Raw genomic sequence first — 24341 nt, 5'->3', positions numbered from 1 at the left:
TTTAGTTCCTTGTCCCATTTATTGATTGGGTTATTTGGCTTTTTTGGTGTTAAGATTTTTGAGTTATTTACAGGTTTGTTTTTTGATGTTACTGCTCTGTTTTATAAGAGGTGGCTTTAAATGTATGACTTATGCTGAGTTCGAAACCCAATTCTACTACCTATTTCTGAGATACAGGGCAGACTATTTCACCTGTTTGTTTTTTCATCTATAAAATAGCAATAGTACCTAACAAATAGTATATGAAAAATACTTGCCACAATGAATGGCACATAAGTATTACCTACTAAATATTTGTACTAATATTTACTCAGATTATCCAAAAAGCCACCAGATTTAGTTGGAGTAAAGAAAACATCATGCTATAGTGATATATTATATCTCTATCATACAGAGGAAAAAGGATAAATTTTAGCGATATTTCCATAGTGTGGACATCATAGAATGAGTATGAATAGATATTTCATATGAACTAGATATTTTATACTAAAATCAGCAGGAGAATGTTGAGCAGATTTGTCAGGGACTGTTTTAGTGAAAAGCACTCTGGAAATCTAAAAACATGCTTATTGACTCAACAAAAATGCCATGTAACTGGTTCACACACTGCTGACATGGGGTACAATGGTAAAAAGAGACACACCTTCTGCTTTCTTAACAAACAGTCTTGAGAGGGAAACAGACAGAGATCTGGGGCCCAGCTGAGGCACTATGGCAGAGAAGGCTCCTTAGAGGGCATGATGTCAAGGTTAAGACTTGAAGGAAGAGAGTTTTCTAGAAAGAGAGCAGCTTAGATAAAAACCTAGAGACGATTTGGTGAGAACTTTTAAGCTACATTAAGAATTTTAGGGGCTGGAGTTGTAGCTCAGTTGTGGAGTGCTTACTTCACACATGTGAGGCTCTGGGTTTGAGTCTCAGAACCACATGTAAATAAGTAAAATAAAGGTCCATTGAAAAAATAAATAAATAAAATAAAGGCACTGTATCCTTTAGGTTTTATCTTAAATGCAAAGAGAAGTGATTAAAAGTCTTAGAGAAGAAACTGTAAAATCTGCACTTAAGAAAGGCCAGGCTGAATGTGATGGTGTCAAAGATGGTGGTAGGGAGACTGGTTAGAGGGCTATGATGGAGTTGGAGAATAGCACCCTAGTCCTGAACAGTAGCAGATGTGGCAAAGATATAAATCCCTGAGATTAGGCAACTGGGAGTCTGGTAGCAACGTCTGCTACAATATGAAACTCTGGGCCAGGGGGTCTGAGGTGAGGTGAAAAAAATCAACTTTCAATTAGGGACGTACTGAATATAAAGGCTGGTGAGACATATATACATACACACACACATATATTCCAGCTAAATAGACATAATGAATTTGGAGCTTAGGGCAAAATCAGGGTTGGAAATCCAGATTGTGGAGTTACTAGATCATTAGCAGTCTCTGAGCAGAGTGTACCCAGCCAGAAACCCCCAAATGTTTCAATATCTCAATACTATTTTTGAAGAGCTTGCATGTTAGTACCAGATGTGTGGTCTCAGGAAATAAAATTAACTTATTTTCAACTGGTCCCAACTTTTAGGGGGGGATTACACCACCTCCTGCCCAGGAGAGGTTTGTAATGATTCAACAGCAGCACAAATGGCAAATTGTGCCATACAAATATATGGTATTACTACTGTCAGGATTATTCAGCTAAGAGAATACTGAGAGGTTGGAAGAGTGGAACTCCAAACTCCGCAAGTGATAGTTTTTCGAAAATGTGTACTGCTCAATCATTAATAAAGAGAAATAATAGCTTACAATGAATCATAAATTACAATATCCAAGTAACCAATAATATCCACAATCAGTACATTAATCTATTTCATTTTTTCCTCCAGTCTTGACAGTTCATCATAGATGGGAAAACTAGGACTGAGTAGCTATCACTTCATGAGATGTATAGTAGGCTTAAGCTATTCAAAATATGTGACTTAGAAATAAAAGTGAGAGGGTCTGGGGTTGTGGCTCAATGTAGAGCACTTGCCTAGCATGTTTTGAGGCCCTGGTTGGATTTTCAGCACTGCATATAAATAAATAAAATAAGGTCCATCAAAAACTAAGTAAATAAATAAAAATGAGAACATTCCCAAGAAACTGGTCTCTTTCACATTATGTTTGGTGCAGGACTTTAATTTTAAGCGTTTTTCCTCAGGCACCAGCTGTAACATGCTATGAGCAATTTATCTCCATGTCATATTCTTGGCTGCTGCCATTAATCATGATGAGAGTTTAGGTCTCAGCACTGAGAAAATAAAAGATATAGGATGGAATGCTGTTTGTGACCTAATTACTCTCACACCATTGGTCTCTACCCTCACTCTCCTCATCTTTTCCACCAAACACCAGCAAGTTGCTTTAAAGTAACTACTTACTATCTTTAAATGACTTGTTACAGCAGATGTTCTCAACGCCACATGTGCATTTTCCTTTTTTCTACTCATACTTTCTGTATGAATAGCAGATTGTAAAGCTTCTGTTTTTCTGATCCAGAGAAGAGTCTTCATCAAATCAGACCAGCTTTTTTTTTTTTTTTTCCCAACAAGCTTAGTAACAGCGTAGGTGGATATTCTGACCCTCTTCCCTCCTGCTTCTCACAGCCCCACCCCCGCCCTACTGGAACCTACTAGCAGATGTTTCCTCTAAGTCTTTCTTCAATCCCCAGTTCTCTTTCTGGGTTCTATTAACAAATTTCATTTCTATCATCTGGCTGTCTCTAACTGCTTGCTCTCCTAACCCCACAGAGTCAAAAAAGCTGTCACTTCCTATCTCTGCCTTATTTCTAGCAATTCCAATAAGTGAAGAAAATTTACTGAAGAGATATGAACCAAGTATTAGTTCATTTAGTCAGCTGCCATCACCAGTCCTGAGACTGGTGGCTTTACATACCATTCATCCCTTCTAAGATGCTCCTTGAAAAACTGGAGGTAATGAGTTTATTTATGGAACTTGTTATTGAAAAACGCACCAACTAAATCTACTTTTAACTAAAATTTTTAAAAATTTAGAATAAAAAAAGAGAGTCATGGTCTCTGGCTCTTCATTTTTTATTCCTTTAACTAGCTGCCAAGCCATCTTAAAAATGTCCTGTCATAGGGAGTGTATAAATCAATTGGACTATTTTTTCTTGATCTACTATATCTTCCTAACACAGTTTTTATTCATTCTAAACAATGAGCAAATCATATAGCTTATATATAATGCATTTTGTCATTTACATTGTTAAAATTTTCCACTCAAATCTTACAGATGTTTACTACATAAGCTTCCCTGGATTAGAAAATAATAACTGCCATTCCTCCTCTTCTTCAGAGACCACTAGTCCTCTATTTGTACTTGCCCTTCATACCCTAGACAGGTCCAAACTCAATAGTGTTTTTTTGCATACCTGAGGTACTTTGAGAATACTCATTATTAACTAGAAAGGTAGCTTTCCTTTGAAGTTGATAAGTGAAACAAAGTTTGGAAACCCTAATTCTGCTACTGGATAGCAAGGTGACAACTTGGGCAAGTTACTGGACCTTTCTGGGTCAGTATTGGCTATAAAATGAAAAATCATAAAGCTTTTACAGAGGACAGAAAAGAAGTTTTGTGATAATAAATTTCAATGCCTAGTAGAACATGGCACATAACAGTGAATAAAAAGTAATTGTTTTTATAATTGCCCCACAACAAGATTTGGAGTCCCTGATAAAAAAGAATAAGAATACACATACTTTGTTTTCAGTTAGGCTTAAAATGGATTCACACAAGCTGCTCATCTATTCTGGGCAGAAGTGTTCCCAAGCCTTAGTAACTAACACATAAGGATGAAGAGGTACTTTCCCTAGAAGTTCCCTACAAGTGGTAGTTTCCATAAACCCTACATAAGCTAGCAGGCTATCTTCTTTTTTTTTTTCCTCTCTCCTTTGTGGCTATCTCATTTACTATAGGAATTAAAGAAATAAAGATCAAAGACTCTATTTTTTAAAATGTCTAAAATACCCTGTAAGGAAGAGTAGTATTTAAGGACAACAGGTTATCCTGAGTACTTCTATACAATATATACTAATATTTCATACTAATATTAAAAAGACAAAAATCAAACAGTAGCTGTCCTCAAGAGAGAAAAACATACAACATAAGTGCTTTCCAGGAAGAAAAATCAGAGAAGTATTTTTAAAGCTTCACTCCATCCAACTCTTCAAGTACAGACCAGGGAAATATAACAAGGAAAGATCATACTGAACTTGAACAATACATTACTTTTACTTGTGTACTTTAATGCACTGATAATAGCAAGCAAGAAAATGTTTCTTTTTCTCATATATATTATTTTGATATCATTTCTATTTTACCTACTGAACAATGAATTTATTTTTGTTTACTGCAAAAATTATCTTTTTAGGATGAAAAAATGAGCAACTTGGCATGTATGTTTACTGGTTGTTGACAGATTATAGAAGAACTTGTTTCAATTTGGACCTAGTAATTAGGAATCTGTCATATTACTTTCTTTAAAAAATAATAATAAGCTGAGAATCAAAAACGAGCAGTAAAATGAAATAAGAGTAAAAGTATTTCAAAAGTTCTAAAATTTTTCTAGTTTTATTTATGTGGTACCCTATGTCAATTACATATCTAAACAAACTATTCTACTTATTGTCTCTAAACATACCTAGTATTTTCTTACCTCTGTATATTGTCCATGATAGTTTAAGTTTACCTTTGGTGTTAACACTACCCCAAACCCCCAAGGGTATCCCTAACTTCTTAAATCCTCTGTCCCGTTAAAACCCAGTTCAAATACCTCTTCAGTAAAACCCTACACATATCCCTTCTCATGTCAGAAAGTTTCCTTTTCCTCATTAGTCACTTAGGAGATAGACATAAATAAACCAGTCACATTCAGTGAGAAGTCATAAAACAGTAGAAACCTTTATAGCCAACACTAGCTACACCTCATTATTAGCTTCCAGAATCAAATGATCAACTCTAGTACCTAAAACTCTCAGATGACATTGCAACAGAATTTAGACAAGGGTTTAAACCAAGACTGCACATTTTGAAAAAGATTACACTATATATGTTATACACACACACACACACACACACACACACACACACACACACAAAAGACACTTTTAAAGAGATATTGATGACTCATAAATTCTTTTGAAAAACTAGGCAAAAACAAAACTACATGGAGCTGGGGATGTAGCTCAAGTGGTAGCGCGCTTGCCTGGCATGCGTGCGGCCTGAGTTCGATCCTCAGCACCACATACAAACAAAGATGTTGTGTCTGCTGAAAACTAAAAAATAAATATTAAAAAAAATTCTCTCTCTCTCTCTCTCTCTCAAAAAAAAAAAAAAACAAAAAAACAAAACTACAACTAAAAGTGAATCACTGTCCTAAATTCAAAGCTAAAGCCTTTATATGTTGGAAACAAAATCAAGAGTACAGTGTTTATAGAAGAATGCAAGAAGTTTGCTACTGATTAGTTACATGTCTTATTTAGGAAGAAATAGAATTGTTATTCACAGGAAAAGGAAACACTGATTATTTAAATTTGAATCCAGAACTGTTCAAGTGGCTTTGTGAACTCTAATAAAACAACAAACATCATATGTAATGATTTCTGAATGGTCTCTAGTAGAATGTTTCAAAGAAATAGAAGGTTCACATTTAATGCTATAACCCAACACTCTCGAGTTCTAATAAGAAACTCAAAACACTGCAAGAAACCATTTGCTTAAATTTCAGATCAGGGCTGCTGAGAGAATAAGACTAAATACAGTCAAATAAAAACAGCAGGGCTGGGGTTGTAGCACAGTGGTAGAGCACTTGCCTAGCATGTGTGAGACATTGGGTTCAATCCTCAGCACCTCATAGAAATAAATAAAATAAAGATTCATCAACAACTAAAAAAAAAGCAGCTTAAACCATTCAAAACTACAAATTTCAGTGTTCAGTAATGATCTCTATGGCTAGATAAAAAGGGAAAGCAGGGCTTAAGTGTGAGAGCAGCCTGAATCACAATCACACTGAAGGTCAAAACTAAAAAAGTGATGTAGATGTATTTCTAGTCTAGCAGATGATTATTCTTCCTGGCCACTAAGTAGGATTAATACTTCCTTCCTTTAAATTCTCCGACGGCACAGACCTTAGCAGCAACAAGTTTACTATGTTCACCTTCCTTCTCTGACAGCAGCAATAAGTCATTAACAGCTAAGTGCACAGAGATCTCTTAACTCTCATCCCAGGGTGCAATAGGATAAAACTGTTACACTGGTTAGACTATCTTTCAATGTAATCTTTTAGACAATTTCAACAAATTTTCTGACAGGTATTTGAGATTAATTCGTCTTAAACATTACTCCACAGCTAACAGTGAATACATGACAAGCATGAAAACAACTTTTTAAAAGACGTGCCCTTTGGGGAACAAAATACTTCCCTTTTTTGTGAACTATTGCTTTAAGATAGTTTTTAGAAATTGAAGGTGCTTGTTCACAGCTATTCATTATTTCATCCAACAGATTTTATTAAGTGCAAGGCATTGTTGCAAACTGAGTATACGTAGTGGACACACAAGAAAAGAGCCCTGTTCTCATCCAATGACACAAATGATACTATATTAAACACAAACACGTAACCATTCCACCAAACAGTAGTTAAGTGCTATGAAAGCCAGCACAAAACCCATAATAGCCTGAGTATGATTTTTGAAGTTCAGGAACCCCTTCAGAAAAGGAGGCAGGGAAGTCAGTAGAAACTCAGATGCAACATACAGCTGCTTAGAGAAAATAACAGGCAAGACAAAGGAGAGTGCTGAAACACAAACAGATTGGCACAATCCAGGAACACAACAGCGATCAGCATAGCTAGAACACAAGAGAGAGTAGAAAAATATAGAAGCAAACATAGTAAGAGAAGCAAGCTAGAGTCAGATCATATAGGATCTTAGACACCTCCAGAATAGTTTAGATTTTATTCTAAATACATGAGAAAGCCACTGGGGAGATTTAAGCAAGAGAGAAATGCATGTTTTTATAGAATAATTCTGGCTATGATATAAATAAAGGATCATTGCCATAAAAATATTAGGTTATGATAGAAATTTAGGGCAGTCAAGCATAACTCACTTGCTTTAACTTGAAATTAAAATATGATGGCTAAGAGTGCACAAAATCCCATAAAAAAGGAAGAAAGACGGAGCCATCTGACTTCAAATTTCCATTCTGCTATAGACTAGATTTTCAGAAAAATAGTTCCGAAACCATTCTATATTTCTGAGAGCCCTAAGAAGAAAATACATTCTTGTTGCTTAATTCCCGCCTTACTACTTGCAAGTCTAAAATAAGAAGTCTCAACCATGGTCCTTTACAAAAGCCATTAGTTATAGTAAAGTTTCTATGATTTGCAACTACTGAATTATTTTCCTCAGATAGTTAATATAAAAAAACTAAAAAGTCAGCTCTTCTGAATGTATTTGATGACTAATGATATAAGGAAGATTATAAAAGTAATTGTTTAACCCACAAAGAGTTTTAAATTTGTAAGACACAAATTTTTTACATCCTTTGATAAACTGAATGGACATCAATGTAGACAATATAGTCTCCTTTTAAAAATTTGCTTGGTTTGCTAGTTCAAAATACTGTAGATACTTCAGAGTAACAAAATTATATATTGTTTTTCAGTGCATTATTTTGGAACCAACTTTTTTTGGGGGGGGAGTCTGAACTAGTAAAACTCTTATTTTTAAGCATATTAAAACAAAAGTAAACATTAATAGTATTTGAAAACATTACATGTAACCATACCTCTACTTTAATTCTCTTTGGGGATAATTCATCTCTTTCACCACATTTTGACCTAAGGGGAAGGGGAGAGAAGAGAAAAACTTCAGAAAGTAAGAAATTTCATTCCTAAGGCATCTTAGTCTAGAACCTTCTCCCAAAACACATAATCTTGAAGCCCCAATATAAGAAATTACATACTTATATCAAACATTCAAATAATGAAAAAAAGATTTTTCATCATTTTCAAATTAATATTGAGACTATATAGACACCATTATTAATTTCACATTTCAAGTATAAAATGTATACATGTATACAGAAAAAGCACTCAAAAAATATTTCATGATGATTATATACCAAAATTTTTTTAAAAATAGAAGATATCCTTTTATGACTCAGTACAAATAATTAAAGAAAAAAAATGACCATTTAAGATGAATGCTTAAAGTTATATGAGATTAAAGTGCATTTTGTTTACCTACCGACACTACAGATATACTTAAGAGAGAGAGAGAGAGAGAGAGAGAGAATTTTTTTTTTTAATATTTATTTTTTAGTTCTCGGCGGACACAACATCTTCGTTGGTATGTGGTGCTGAGGATCGAACTCGGGCCGCACGCACGCCAGGCGAGCGTGCTACCGCTTGAGCCACATCCCCAGCCCAGATGTACTTACTCTTAACTCAGAAATCTCTCTGCTGGGAATCTATCCCAGAGGTAGAAACACATATATGAAATGTCACTTCTTCAATTCTAGGATACACAATTATTTCATATACCACCCTGAAATATTCTTGCCAACTAAACTATGAATAGTCTTCAACTGTTAATACCTTAATATAAAAGATGTGAAAACATGAAAAAAATATATTTCACAATCAACAAAATATGTATGGTGTTATAATGTTATTATTTCTAATAAAAGAAGACCAAAAACAACTCAAGTGTACATTAGTAGGGCACTGGACCAATTAAATGGTACATTCACATAATTAATGCCTACAGCTGTAAAAAATAAGGAATATATGTGTGTGTGTGTATGTATGTACTAATATAGACAGTTCTCTTAAGTTAAATAAAGGCAAAATAAAGAACATTATAGATATATGCTTTTATTTAAAAAAAAAAGAGGTGAAAAGATAGCATTACTTGTATTTGTTTACAAATGCATAAACAAACTGGAAGGATGAAAATAAAACAATTAAAATTCCTAGATTGGGGAAGGTTAGAATAGAGTAAGAGTCAGGAATGGAAGTGAATCTTTTTTTTTACTATTTTTTTTATAGTTTGGGCTTCTAAATTATATTAAAGTATTAATATATTTAAAATAGATTTAACTTGGGCTGAGGATGTGGTTCAAGCAGTAGCGCACTTGCCTGGCATGCGCGGGATGCCGGGTTCGATCCTCAACACCACATAAAAATAAAAAATAAAGATAATGTGTCCACCTAAAACTAAAAAATAAATATTTAAGAAAAAAGTAAAATAAAATAGATTTAACTTAAAAATATACAAAAAACAGCTAACATTATTGAAGGCAGTTGCTTCTATGGCATGAAATGGGAAGGTGGCAGAGGACAGGAACTGTTGTTTCATGATAAACCTTGTGTACTATATGACTTCTTACATCATATATATGTATTATTTTGATTAAAGAAAATCATCTAAATAAAATACTCGAAGTTTTGTATAATGCAGCACTGAAAATGAAAAATCACTAAAATCAGTTTTTGATTATCCAACTTCAAAAAAAATCTTGGAAATAATCCCATATTGCTGTATATTCTTATCCTGTTACTCTATATAATTTTACTTACTATATGTTGGCAAATATGTAGATGCCCAGAAAATGAAGCCACTGTGAGTTTGAGAAAACAATGGTAAATGATAGCAAATGCCTATAATATAGTAGTAAACTTCAAACTTCAGTATGTACAATAATCATTTGCAATACCTGTAAAAATTTAAAATTCCAAGGATCCATATCCACAGATTGATTTATTAAGGCTGGGAAGGGTGTTCAGGATGTGAATTTAACAAACAACCAGAGTTACTCTAATACAAGTGTTCATTTGCATCCACAGAGACAAGCAAACAATGAACTGGCAGTACCAAGTGAACAAAATAAAAATGATCCTACACCTACAGACAATGCTTAGAGACTAAAGTGAAGATAAGATAAAGAAGAATATGGCGTGTTTACAATAAATTTTGAAATCATCATTCTTTTCAACTTTGTTTTTTATTTCAAACTCACATTTTATATTCAATTTGTTAAAAGTATCTCCCTTAAAATACTAGTCTATCGTCTTTTTTTACATTCAGGCAATCTCAAGATTGCAAGCACCTTGCAAAAGGAATCACTTTGTTTCCTCAGAGAGTTCAAAAAGTTCATGTAGTTGTAGGTATGCAAATAAGTCTAAAAAGTTTTTCTGAATTGCATCAACATCCCCAAACCCAAAATAAATATGAGAAAAATGTTTAAACTACCTGTAAGAACAACATTAACATACCGGGAAACTATGTCTTTCAAAAGAAAGGAAGAGGAGAATTAAACAAAACAACAAAAATCACTTTGTTAGAAGAAAAAAGTTCTGGTGTGTATTTACACAGTAGGGTGATACACACAATTATGAATACATGAATAACAATTATGTACTATGTATTTCAAAAAATAAAATGATTTTAAATATTTTCATCATTAAAAAATGATAAATGCTTGATTTAAACATAATGTTCATAAGGTACTTCATAATATGCACAATTTTTATCTTTTTATGTGCAAGTTAAAAGATTAAATTTAATTATAAAGTAATTTTAAACAATAGTGTTTTGAAAAACCATCATAATCACACTTTCATCTTTTCAAAAATGCTTATATTCAATCAATGGATGGTGTTTCAAACTACTTCTATCAGGCAATGCAAAAATATCGCCAATTAGTTAACACTTACTTGGTGGTTCTGTAAGTATATTTATAGGTGACTTCTCGAGAAATCTGCCTAGCCAGAGCAAAAAGTTCGTCTCTTCTTGTAAGCAGGGCATTATCTTTCACACAGAGTTGGGCAGCTGCTTCATTAACAGTGAGCTAGATATCCAAAATAAAGTTATAAAAATCATAAGCATTTATATTTCATTGACACATAAAAGGTATCACTAAAGAATATAAATATTTCATATCACTGTATAATGAAACCATATTCACAAAAAATCAGGATGGTTACTCCAATTGCCAAATTTTGGAAGAAAACCAACTTATTTACCATTCTGCAGAGCCCAAACTATTCAAAATAGTCATCATGGTTTTACTTAACTTATTTATATGTTTTCTTTTTTTCTTTTCTCTTTTTTTTTTTTTTTTGCAGGGGGGAGAGGGGGGCTAAATGGAGTTTATGGATAATTTGAAAAAGTAAAGAATATTATATAACTCACATCTCATTTTTCTGATGAAAAACCAAAGGATTTAATAATATGATATGGTGAAAATACTTTCCTAATTAAAAGTTAATACCTGGTCTGACAGCATTTTTAAGTGTGAACTGAAATGAAAATTCTTAGATTCAAAATTAAATGATTTTAGTTAAACTTATAATCAAATCACTTAAGTAAAACAAAATTATTAAAAATTAAGGCTATCCTGAAAAAATCAAGGTTTTGGAGACTAATCGCTAGTAAGAGTAATCTAATTCTACCTTTCCATGATTCAATAATTTTTAGTCACTGCCAAGATAGTCGCTAGTTGACCAAACACCTTAAACTAAAATAGTAAATGTCATCCTAAACTCAAAATCTTTAATTCTTTAAACTAGAAAATTCTGTCATTTACTCAGATATAGTGAACTACCAAGAAATATATCAGATTGTTTTTAAAAAGCAAGAAATGTACTCAATCAAGACAGGATCAGTAACAAAAAAGAAAATAGGACTTGATGTCAGACAGATTGAGATGAGTCCTGCTTCATCACTTACCAGCTTTGTGACTTTGGACAAGCAAAAATTGCTCAGAGCCTTCTAAGAGACAAATGGGAGGATAGCACTACTATAAAGGGCTCTAACAAGAAATGAGGAAACACACCTGGCACAAGTTGTCAGTGTTAGTCTTGTTTTCCTTTCATTAAAGAAAAGAAAATCAGATATTCATTTTTTCTCCAGGCATGCCACCTTTATTGATAATAATTTTTCTTATTTAAATTTTTGAAAATATACAAGTGAAGAAAATAAACCAAGCATGAAATCTTTCCATCTAGAATGACTACTGATATTTTAATATAGACTAATAATATTTCTCAGTACACAATATAAACTTAAGTATATATGTAAATACAGATTTGTAATATTCTTTTTTCACTTAATGTATGCTATATTTTAATCATATATTAAGGCAGAGACTTGCCAGATACATCTAGTGTGCACTGGATGCTCAATATTTGTTGATGAATAAATAAATTTTAAAGTACTTTATAATATAATTTTTCACTAGTCATATGATATCCCATTATAGGAAAGAATAATACATTATTTGAACAATCTCACTCCAGAAATTAAACTACCTTCGTTTTCAGTATACTACAAACACAGTTACATAGGGTATTCTTAAATATACATTTTTTCACATATATCTAATTATTTTTTGACATAGACTTGTTAGGTCATAGAACTAAATTTTAAGAAACTTATGCCTTCCACCAAATTACTCCTTAGAAAAGTTATTCCACATCATACTACAATTTTATGAAGAGCCCATTCTTAGAATCTTGCCCAATACTGGTTATTATCTTTTTAAAGTTTACCAATATCATTTGGTTATAATTTGCATTTATTTGACTATAAAACTGAACTTTTTTGTTATGGTTTTGCCTTATTTTAAAATCTGCTTGCTTAAGGAATTTGTCTGTTTAATTTTCTTTTTTGTCTTTTTAATTGAAATTATTTTTTAAATAAATGACAGCAGAATGCATTACAATTCTTATTACAATTGTAATTCACAATAGCTAAACTGTGGGACCAACCTAGATGCCCTTCAGTAGATGAATCGTTAAAAAAAATGTGGCATATATACACAATGGAATATTACTCAGCAATAAAAGAGAATAAAATCATGGCATTTGCAGGTAAATGGATGGAGTTGTAGAAGATAATGCTAACTGAAGTTATCCAATCCCAAAAAACCAAATGCCAAATGTTTTCTCTGATATAAGGTAACTGACTCATAGTGGGGTAGGGATGGGGAGCATGGGAGGAATAATGGGCAGAAGGGGGCGGGAAGAGAGGGGGTGGGGGTTAGCAGTGATGGTGAAATGTGATGGACATCATTATCCAAAGTACATGTATGAAAATATGAATTATTAAAGTTTATAATGTCTGTTTCATTTTCTTACGAATTTCAGACTTTAGGAATTATTTAATGTATTAGGAGTATTAATTATTAATTCTCCATCATATATGGTGCCTCCCCCCCAGTCTGGCATTAGCCTTATTAGTTTTGCCTTGGGTGCCATGCTTAGAAATACTCTTTCCACCCAAACAATACATAGATGTTCTCCTATACTTAATCTAATAGTTAAAACCTTTCACTTAACTAAGTAATCCATCTAGAATGTGTTATGGTAAATGGCATGATAGAGTATCTAACATCTTTATCCTTAAATTTCCAACTATAATCCATACTGGTTTGTTCTGAGACAATTAATTTGGCTACTGACAGCAAAGTTATAATAAGACCAGGCTTCCTATTTTAAGCTTGTAGCTGAATATAAAAGTATAACTGAAGGAAGAAATCTATTTTCAGCCTTCTCCCCTCCTCCCAAAGAACCATCAAAGATCAATTCCTTCTCTAAGTTCTTTTGAAAGGTGCAATGTTATTGGAGCTAAAAGTAAAATATACTTTAAAGAATGACATCCTAAGTACACTGCAATTTCAGCATGGTAGTAGCTACAATGATCTTGAAGACCCTTCTCAAATTGCTTTTGGTACTTGTAAATCTAGATTACTATGAAAACTTCTGAATTAACAACATTTCAGAAGTATCAGCTATGCACAGCCACAAAAAACAACTTTTTAACATAATCTGTAAGCAATCTTCTAGTATGCCTTCCATCATCTTACCAGGAAAGAAAAAAAAACCAAAAAAACAAAACACATTCACTGTCACTGCATTCATGCTCTACAGACTGAAAAACTATACTGAAATCTCTCTACTTCAGGAAACTTCTGGTAGAAAATTAAGGCTGGAGAAATAATTTAAGCTCACTTTCAAGTAGTAAGAAGAAACTGACTTATAAAGTATCTCCCTAAAAAAAAAAAAAAAGTTATCTAGATTTCATGGCCCCTAGTGGTTAATTAACAATCAATAATATATTTGAAAAAATAATAAAAATACTAGAACACAGTAGTAGTTGCCAGCTGTAGCACCATGCTAGTTTTTCAAAAATGCCAATATTCTTATTTTATTAAAGTATAAAGTAACAAAATATTCTCCCTTATTGTTTTACTTATTTCTCCCACTTCCTCTTTTCATGGCCCAAAATACCAAAATTCCATTTGTATCATCTTGTAAAAGACTTTTTAAAGTTAGCTTTGTATGATTTATGACTGGACCTAAAAACTGAACCACAGATGTCTTTATTTTCAGAAAAGAAGGTAACTAATTCTAAGAAAACATTTTATTATTAGTTAAAATTATAACCTTAATCAAATGATAATTCTAGATTAAGTACTGTTGGCACAAAAATACTGTGTAAATACTGTGTGATAGGGAGTTCAAAAGGCAATCAGCAGAATACAACAGACACTAGTATGGCAGTATGTATAAACGTGACTGTATAACCAATGTGATCCTGCAATCTGTACATGCAGGAAAAATAAAAATTCATACCCTATTTGAATCACATGTACAATATATGATATAAGATCATTGTAATGTTTTGAGCAACTAATTAAAAAAAAAAAGGCAATCAGGACTTCTACTTCTAGTATTCAGAGAGCTAGGTACCATTACTGCTGCATCCCCTTTCAAAGAAACAACCAAAAATGCTGAATAAAATAGGGGTGGGGAAAAACATCTTAAATGCTGGAAAAAGAATAAGGCCCAAAAAGAATAAGGACAGTATCTCAAAGGAGGAAGTTAAATACAAGTGCTAAACTGGATGAACTTGAGCTTCAAACTTCATAGTCTGAGGCTGGGGAATGTGAGAAAAGACAAAAAGGCAAAGTCCACAGCTCTTCAATAAAACTCAAACCTCAAAGCACTGAACACCAATGTATGGATGAATTAAGAAAATCATCTGTAGCCCCAGAGGAGTACAAGGAAAATTACCTGTCTTGAACTTTGGTGCTAATAGAACAGAAAATATGCTCTTGAGATTTCATAAAAACAAACCCACCTTTATATAGATCTATGGCCTTAACTCACAATAAGTACGATGAGAATTTATTTTCTCAAAGTCCTAGAGTTGTAGTGTCTCCAGTTGCCTGGTAGAAATAAAAGCAAACAACCTCTAAGGAAGTTCACTTCTAAACAGTCCCATAGTTAAAGTACCAAGAAATATAAGTTCATAGACAGAAATCATAAAATAAGCATCAAAAGTGAAAACTACTAGAAAAACAGGTGAATCAGACCCTCAAAAACTTGATTTACCCCATTACATTCAAGTTTTCAATTCTGTACATATTTTAATTAAATTGACACAGGTGCGTTAAAATAGGTTGGAAATAATAATTTATGGCTTATATGTTATTATATTAACTAGTATTATTATAACTACTATAATTATACAATTATATATTATCTACTATACGTTTTTATGTGTTCCCCATCTGAGGTGATGGGACAAAATGTGACTAAATGGAACTAAAAAGCAATATAGTAAAATTAATCATCAGAGAGGATAAAAGAAAGAAATTGGGGCAGAAACAAATAGAAAATTTAAAAAACAGACAATAAATAACACAATAACCACTAACTTCTAAAAAAGTTGAAAGCCAATAAAATGGTATCTGTGAAAAACCATAGACAATATAAAATTTACCTTGTATAAACAGTAATTAAGAAAGAAAGCAAAATAAAGATATTTTCTGGTGGGATAGAGAAGACCAGAATGATTTTCACCAATAGAATTTCATTAAGAAAAATTTTAAATCCTACTGATTTCATTTAGAAATCAGTTAAATTAAAGCCACCTGAGACAGAAGGAAACTAGTCCTAGATGATAAATTTGAGAAATAAAGTATGTGTGTGTGGTGGAGGGAGGAAGAAGTAGAGAAAAACTAATAAAATAATGGAAATTAATCCAAAATATTAGTAATTATAATAAATGTAAATAAACCAAATTTTCTAAGTTAAAAAACAAAAAGATTGTTAGACTAGATTCCTTAAAATTCAACCACTGGTATTTATAGGAGATACAATAGAAAACATGAATTCAGAAAAGCATAGCATAAAATGGACTTTATAGCAAAATGCATTAAATGATTAATAAAATGACTACACAATGCAAAAAGAAAAAAAGACAACTCCACTAACACACTAGATTTTAAAACACAACTTTTATTTACTGATATAGCAAGTAGCTCCCCCCACTAAATAAGTAAGAATATAGGAGATTTGAATAACAAAGTCAATAAGCTTATTAAAACAGACACACAGAGAAGACTCCACCAACAAATGCCAAAGATACCATTCCATATATATCAAAAACACTTACTACATACTGGATCATAATTAAAATTTCAAAAAATTTTAAAGAGCTGGCATCATGAAAACTATGCTCTCCAAAGCAAAATGTAATTCGATTAAGAAACATTACAAAAAATAATGGAGGCAGGGACACTTCTATTTGGAAATGAAGAACACTTCTAAATAACTCATAGGTCAGAAAAGAAATCATAAAACAAAAAATAATCAGAACTAAAAAATAACAAGATAACCTCATATAAAACTTTGGTGGGAATAAGACTAAATCAACATTTATAATTTTGCTTGCTTATATTAAACATATAAGGGGCTAGGATTGTAGCTCAGTGGTACAGTGCTTGACTCACATGTATGAGGCACTGAGTTCAATCCTCAGCACCACATAAATTTTTAAAAAATATAAGAATGATAGAACTGATGAACTAAATACCCAACTTAAGCTAGAACAATAAAATACAGGAAAGTAAAACAAACACATAGCACAACCAGAAATATCAGTAATATGAAGTTAAAGCTTCTTCATAAAGATCAGGAGTTGGGAAGATGGTTCTATAAAAGGCCAGAGAGTAAATATTTTAGGCTTCACAGTCTAGTTTATGTCACAACTACTCAATTCTGTCATTACAGTTTAAAGGCAACCATAGACAATACATAAATAGGCATGGCATGTGTTTCAATAAAAGTTTATTTACAGGCTGGGGATATAGCCCAATTGGTAGAATGCTAACCCCACCTGCACAAGGCCCTGAATTCAATCCCCAGAACCACAAAAGAATTTATTTACAAAAACACAGATACTAGTTTGCAGATATCTGAAAAAAAATAAAATAAAATTGAGAATCCTCTGTCAAGTTTGATCCAGGGGTAAAAAAAAGACAGAGTCACAGACACTATTAGTTCTTAAAAACCATAAACAACTTTCAAGCCAGCAAGTTTGAAAACAGACGAAACGGACATATTGTAAGAAAAACTGTAAATTTATCAAGTGATTTAAGAAACAGAGTACCTTAGTAGTCCTATAACTTACTTTAAAAATCACTGGCCTGGGCTAGGGTTGTGGTTCAGTGGTAGAGCACTTACCTAGCAGTCTAGCACATATGATGCACTGGGTTCCATCCCCAGCACCACATAAAAAAACTAAATAACAAAATAAAGGTATTATGTTCATCTATGACTAAAAATATTTTAAAAAAAATAAATAAATCACTGGCCTGAGCAACTTACAAGTTCCTAAGCAATTTAGCAAGACCCTGTCTCAAAACAAAAAGTTTTTGAAGGGCTGGGGATGTGGCTCAGTGGTTAAGTGTCCCTGGATTGAAATCCCTGAACAAAAAATAAATAAATAAATAATAATTAGAAGGAAATGCCCAACATTTCTTTTGAAGTATTAGATGCTAAAAACTCTCAATTCTAAGCCAAGAATTCAGAATACAGCATCAAAACTTATTAATAATGTTTTTCAGTCTTTGGGTCTACCAGATTCTGTACTCCTTTTCTCTCAAAGCTCAAACTTAACTTTCTCTGAAACATCTCAGCCTTGACTTCTCAACATTACAATAGCAAGCATGGCTTCACTGTTTACTTTATGGGCCTGGGTCCTTGTCTTGGTAATCAGTGTGCAGCCCAGTTCCTATGTAATTTCAAGAGATATATATTCTTTACTACCTTGTTGTTCCCAACCATTCCTCTCTCTGAAGATCTGAGGCATACTGTTTAGCCTAGTGTAGCATCTACTGTCTGCTAACATCTCTTTGGATAAATAAAATATTCTGGGTGTTGGAAATTCTTTATAGTACTACATCCGGGTACATTTGCCCTACTTGTCCCATACCAACTACTTGTGTGGTTCTAAACCTCATCATCCTCTGACACTAACTTCATGGTCTGATTCCTATAAACCAGACTATGTCTAGCCAGGTCCTAAACTTCAGTTTAAAAAAACTTCAGTTTAAAAAAAAACAGCGTTTAGGGACTGGGGCTGTAGTTCAGCAGCAAAGCACTTGCCTAGCATGCATGAGGCACTGGGTTCAATCCTCAGCACCACATAAAAATAAATAAACAAAGTAAAGGCATTCAGTCCATCTACAGCTACCAAATTAAAAAAAAAAAATTAAGCATTTAACATGATTCACACTATAATTCTTTCCTAAACAGTATATGATACATTTGGAAATAAATATAAAAAGTTTATAAGAAAAAAATCACAGGTACTTAGGAGAGTTAAAAAAAATTTCAGATGTAGATAACTTCCATCCACACCTACATATAGTTACTTTGTCTTGAAAAATAAAAAACAGTATCCATAGAGTTTCTATAAAGAAAATTCTCAGGACAATGAGATTAAGCCAACAGTGAATTAAGTCATACATTTCCTTGTTTGGAAGTTGAAGGCAAACTAGTAACATTTTTTAATCTTAAGGAATTTAGAAAAACAAACAAAAGTTTTTCTGATTCAAATAAATGAAAATATGAGAAATTTTTATAATACCTCAAAGTTACACTTAATACTTTCTTTAAATTCCCTCAGGATTTTATAATTTTATCCAAAGTCTTAAAAAGTTACTAGTTTAAAAAAGCTTAATGATTCATAAACATCTATCCTATATTACTGGACTAGATTCACAAACTTGAGTTATAAGTAACCAGTGGCCTAAGTTAAATCTTGAAAACATAAGCCACATTTTTCAAAGACCCCACCTCCATATCTCAGCCTACTGGCATTCATTTTGAGTGTTCCCTTATTTCAGGAAACCCAGGATGGTTTCATTATTTAAATACCACCTGTACTTATTTATCTAAACAAGTAAAGAGCCCCTTACCAAAAGCCAAGTGTAAAAATAACTTTTAAAGTATTTTTTAAAATAGAATTTTTTGCTAGGCCTGGTGTCATATACCTGCAATCCTAGTGGCTTAGAAGGCTGAAGCAGGAGGACCAAAAGTTCAAAGCAACTTAGGTGCTAAACAACTTAGTAAGAACCTGAGACCCTGTCTCAAAATAAAAAATAAAAAAGGGCTGGAGTTGTGACTCAGTGGTTAAGTGCCCCTGGTTTATTCCCTGGTACCAAAACAAACAAACACACACAAACACACACACACACACACACACACACACACACACACACACACGGAGCAGAGGGGACTTTTTATAGTGAGATTGACTGGATTGTTTTGAGTAATCTTTTGAAAATATTTTACCTTGATAAAAATACAAGTCTTTTGATTCATCTTTGTGTTTCATGTGCTACATTTAAAAAATTTTATGAAAATTGCATTAAAGCATGAAACTAAAACTGCCAACATGCTTGCCTCTTGTTTTTCATTAATAACAGCCAGATAGCTTTTTAATTGGATTCCTCTACTGGTTCATAGGTAATTAAAAAAAAGCATCAAAGTGTAACTGAACTATAATGCTAAGCATGTTTTCTACACAAGTTTCTGTGAGGCACTTGTGTAGAAATAATGACACCTAACAATTGCAAAAGGACACATACAAAACAGTCACAAACTTATTGTGATTTAAATCATTCTGCTAACCAATTCTTTGATCTTAAGCTCCAGTATTCATATCTAAAATCACTTATTTTAAAGATCAAATGGTTAAATTGCTGAAAACAAGATTAATATACAAATCTCAGCCAGTGATAGTCATTAAAAAAAAACGGGGGAAAACTCATTTGGATTATATCCCTTTATTTGTATGTCCTATTTAAATCAAAGAAATTTAAAAACATACATACTAGACATTTAATATTTAACCTAACAATAAATGTACAAAATATACATCAATAAGAGAATTCTAGCTGGCCTCCATGGTATACACCTATAATACCAGCAACTGGGGAGAATGGAGCAGGAGGATTACAAATTCAAGGTCAGCTTGGGCAACTTAGGAAGCCAATAAAAATTAAACAGGCTGCGGATATAGTGGTAGAGCAAACTAGGCTAAATCCCTAGTATCATAAATAAAAAACAATATAATATAACTAAGGAAAACAAAAGAAAACTTATTTACAGTGAGACCCATACAGGAATATAATATATGTATTAATTAATATACTATATTAATATATTAATAAATACATTAGTATATTAATAAATACATATACTATATTCCTGTATGGGTCTCACTGTAAATAAGTCAATTTTTATCAAATTAACTTATGCATTTAAGGCATTTATAATCAAAATAACATTTTGAGAAACCTAACAAATGCATCTAAAATTTTATTTGTGTACATTATCTTACAAAAAACAAAAACAAAAAAGTTACAAAACTAAATTAATGAAGAAATACGTCCTTTTCCAAAGAGCATGCCATATTATACAGCTACATTAACTAAAATAACTCTATAAAAATGAAGAAATAGAAACAGACCAATGAGGCCATATAGAACAAGATCAGTAAATATGATTATATAAAATTAAAATTTCACATGGTAAAACACTCTGAAAGGTTAAAGGACAAACAATAATTTGGAAAAATGTTACAATGTCAGGCAAAAGCTTAATATCCCTAAAATATAAAAAATATTTACCAATTTTTTAAAAGTAAGACAACTATAATACCAAAACAAAGGATACGAACATAAAATTAAATGCCTCTTAAGCATATAAACAGTAAATATAAAATACTTATCCTCACTAAGAAAAGTAAATTTAAGCAACAAAAAGTTTTCATCTGTTAAACTGAATATAAGATGAAAAATAATGTAAAATGCACTATTAGCAAGTATGTGGAGAACTAAACATTTATTTGCACAATAGCAGAAGTATAAATTGTCACCGCTTTTTTAGAAGACATTTTAGCAGAATATTGAAATAGTAAATTTACATATTCCTTGATTCAGTAATTTTTGTATGTTAGAACAAATTCTATAGTAGAAACCTATAAAGGTATTTTTTTAAATGTCACTATATTTAAAATCCTACTTTATTTCATAAGTAAAAAACAAACTTCTTAAAAATGCAAAGATTTTAGGCTTTCTTTCACTGTTTAAATTCTGACATTTTTCTAAAACTTACTTTGTTGTTTCAAAGCTAAATCATGTTTGAGTGCAACACAAAACACCCCTAAACCATAAATTCAGACTCATTTAATATTATTTTGCTAATACCTGAACTGTTTTTAATATCACTTTTAGGAAGTATATCTTTTTTTTTTTTTCTGCAAGCTTTCAACAAACTTGGGCTGGCATGTAGTTTAGTGGTAGAGCACCTGCGTAGTATACACAGCCCCTGGGTTTGATCCCCAACACTGCAAAAATAAATAAAATAAAACCACTACCAAATTTCCCTTTGAGGAATTATAACACACCACACACACATTTCTTACCTCATGAAGTGTGAGATGTTTCCCATCCTTTCTCTTTGAGTCAAATCTGCCATATATTGCACTGTATTTTCGAATTTCCTCCTCTTTGTGTGGATCATCATCACTCATCTCAAAAATGTGACCAATCATTTTGGCCAACTTCTTATTGTTTTTTAGCAGCTCTTTCACTTCATTCAAGTCACTTTTTGGCAGTGTGTGGGCCATTCGCTCCACACACTCTGCCACAGAGAGGGCAGCAGCAGCATCCAGTGCCTCACTGCTTTCCTTAGGGGAAGCCGGGGAGCCAAGGTCTGCTGGGGACAGACTGTGTTCGCTTTCAGTAGCATGGTGGCCTTGCCAGAGTCTGGACTCGCCAACACTCTGCAGTGCTAAGCTCCCCATCACATCTGACTTCCCCTGTCCCAAACTCTGCACACAGGTGGTGGCAGCACATTTGGGAATTTTTAAATGAGGTTCCCGGGCATTGCTATTCCTTTCATAACTACTGCAGGATATTCCTAGCCATGTTGGTGATCCCTCTGGTAATTTGTAGACAGGTATGCTACTGACAGGAAGGGAAGTCAGTGGCTGATTGAAAAGGCCAGGGTTTGTAACCCAGTCTCTCAAAGCTTTCTGTAATCTTCTAACATGTAGGGGTTTGCTAGCCATGCCAACGAGTGCCATGATTTCCAAAAATTCCTCTTCTCCAGCTTCACACAGTTGCTGGACATCATCACCACCTTGTTGGATAAAGGCATCAAAATAAGAGAGCAGATTGGCTTTCTGCAATATTCTATATAGCTGCAACTCTCCCAGGGTCCTGGGTAAGGCCGCAGCCATTACTGTAGATTGGTTTAACCTACAAAAAGAAGACAGGAAAAACTTACCACACTTGCTTCAAACTTCTTAAACCAAATATGTTATTAGACATTACAGGATTTAAGAATGAAGTACAGGAAGAACAAAAACAAGAGACTATTTGCACAGCAACTAACTGTTCTTCCTTACACATCTTTATCCCATTTTGCACTTACAACAATCATAACCATCAGTAAAAAATAAACTGACCTATTTTTCTAAAGGAGAATAAATAGTAAGCAGGAGACTGGGGACTCAAACCAAGGCTCACAGGGCTCTATCTCCCATATTTTAGGGTATTCACTTTGCTGCTTCCATGATGCAAAGATAATCAAAATTAGCAGGAGGTAAGAAGTACACCACATGATAAACACTTTACCTTACCTTATTTCTAATCCTCATAGTAGCCTCTGTGAGATAGGAATAATTACTCCTATTTTATAAAGAAAAATTACCAAGATTAGTCTGGCCGGTAAAGAAAGATAAATTTCAATAGGAATTGGAGGTAAGAAAATAGAAGGTGGTATATTTAGGAACCAAGAAAAGACTTCAAATAAGTGTCAGGACTTGTGATCACTTAAGTATAAATGATAAAGAAGATAAAGTTAACATTTATTGATACTTTCTGTGGTTTTAAGAAGAGTTATAAGTAACTATGTAATTACATATCTGAGAGTCTAGAATTATGACAGGTATTTAACACACAGAAAAATCAGGATAATGGGATTCCTTTTCAAATGCATGGCACTGAAATGTAGAATGGAATGCTTTTATAGAACTACCCTTCACGGAAAATAATAGAACAGGATCTAAGTATGTATTACTGATAAAGCTGTAGGATGAAACCTAGAGGATAGGTGAGCTCTCCAAAGCAGCAGCACAGAGCCCAGGGCAGAAACAACATATAGAAGAAAAATACTTTTGGAGTCCAAGCAAGAGAGAGAAACCTGTTTTTAAAGAAACAGAACAAGATCCAGCAAAGTACTTCTTGACCACTTAGCAGGCTTCAAAAGTTGTCTGGAGACCTCCCACATACAAAGAAGAGTTGGCCAAGTATTTCCATTTAAGAAAAATAAACTTGCTGTAGTCAATGCACCTTTAGGATTAAAGGACCCTGGAACCCTCTGTGGAGAAAATTATAGAAGGCTAAAAAAATACATACATCAGAAGAAAATAGAAGTCTATTCTCAACTCAAATGGTATGAAGCAATAGTTAACTTAAGGGATAATGCAAGCAAAGGCATATAAGGAACACTCCTGAAAGCAAGAGTCACCAAACCTGGTACATGTTTTCAAATGCCACTAGCCAGAATGCTACATAAAATTCTAGTTTCACTCACCACAACAAAGAGAACACATCTCCTTATCACTCTAAAGACTAACAGCTGAGAAGCCCCATCTCCAAGAACCTTTATACCATCCACAATCTGTTTGGATCAACTAGTGATCTCCTAAACTTGATGGTTATTTTCAAGGGCTAGTATGGACATGGCCTGTTGACATTCAAAAAGACATAAAAAAGAGCAAATTAATGTTCAATAACTTCTCCATGAGATGCTATTGAAAAACAGTTTCCCAGGTCCCTCCAAGGATTCAGTAAATGAGGCAAACTGCTCAAGAAGATCTCTATTTAGTATTTCCTCTGAGCAACACAGACACTA

At 33.0% G+C, this 24341-nt stretch overlaps 1 protein-coding gene across 3 annotated transcripts in view; it reads right to left on the bottom strand.

The window, feature by feature from the left end:
- Nab1 (NGFI-A binding protein 1) overlaps positions 1–24341 on the bottom strand; it is a 45467-nt gene that overhangs the window by 13054 nt on the left and 8072 nt on the right. For all 3 annotated transcript variants that reach the window (XM_005324370.5, XM_005324371.5, XM_078017755.1), the window contains exons 2-4: positions 21844–22681; positions 10773–10906; positions 7841–7892 (exon numbers count right to left, since the gene is read on the bottom strand). In XM_005324370.5, coding sequence (XP_005324427.1) covers positions 7841–7892; positions 10773–10906; positions 21844–22662 — 1005 coding nt within the window. In that variant the 5' untranslated portion in view covers positions 22663–22681. The remainder of the gene's footprint in view (positions 1–7840; positions 7893–10772; positions 10907–21843; positions 22682–24341) is intronic.

The sequence above is a fragment of the Ictidomys tridecemlineatus genome, chromosome 7 (genome assembly GCF_052094955.1).
Source record: "Ictidomys tridecemlineatus isolate mIctTri1 chromosome 7, mIctTri1.hap1, whole genome shotgun sequence".
Lineage (NCBI taxonomy): Eukaryota > Metazoa > Chordata > Mammalia > Rodentia > Sciuridae > Ictidomys > Ictidomys tridecemlineatus.
Note: the sequence above shows the minus strand (reverse complement) of the source record. Positions and strands in the feature narration are given on the sequence as shown.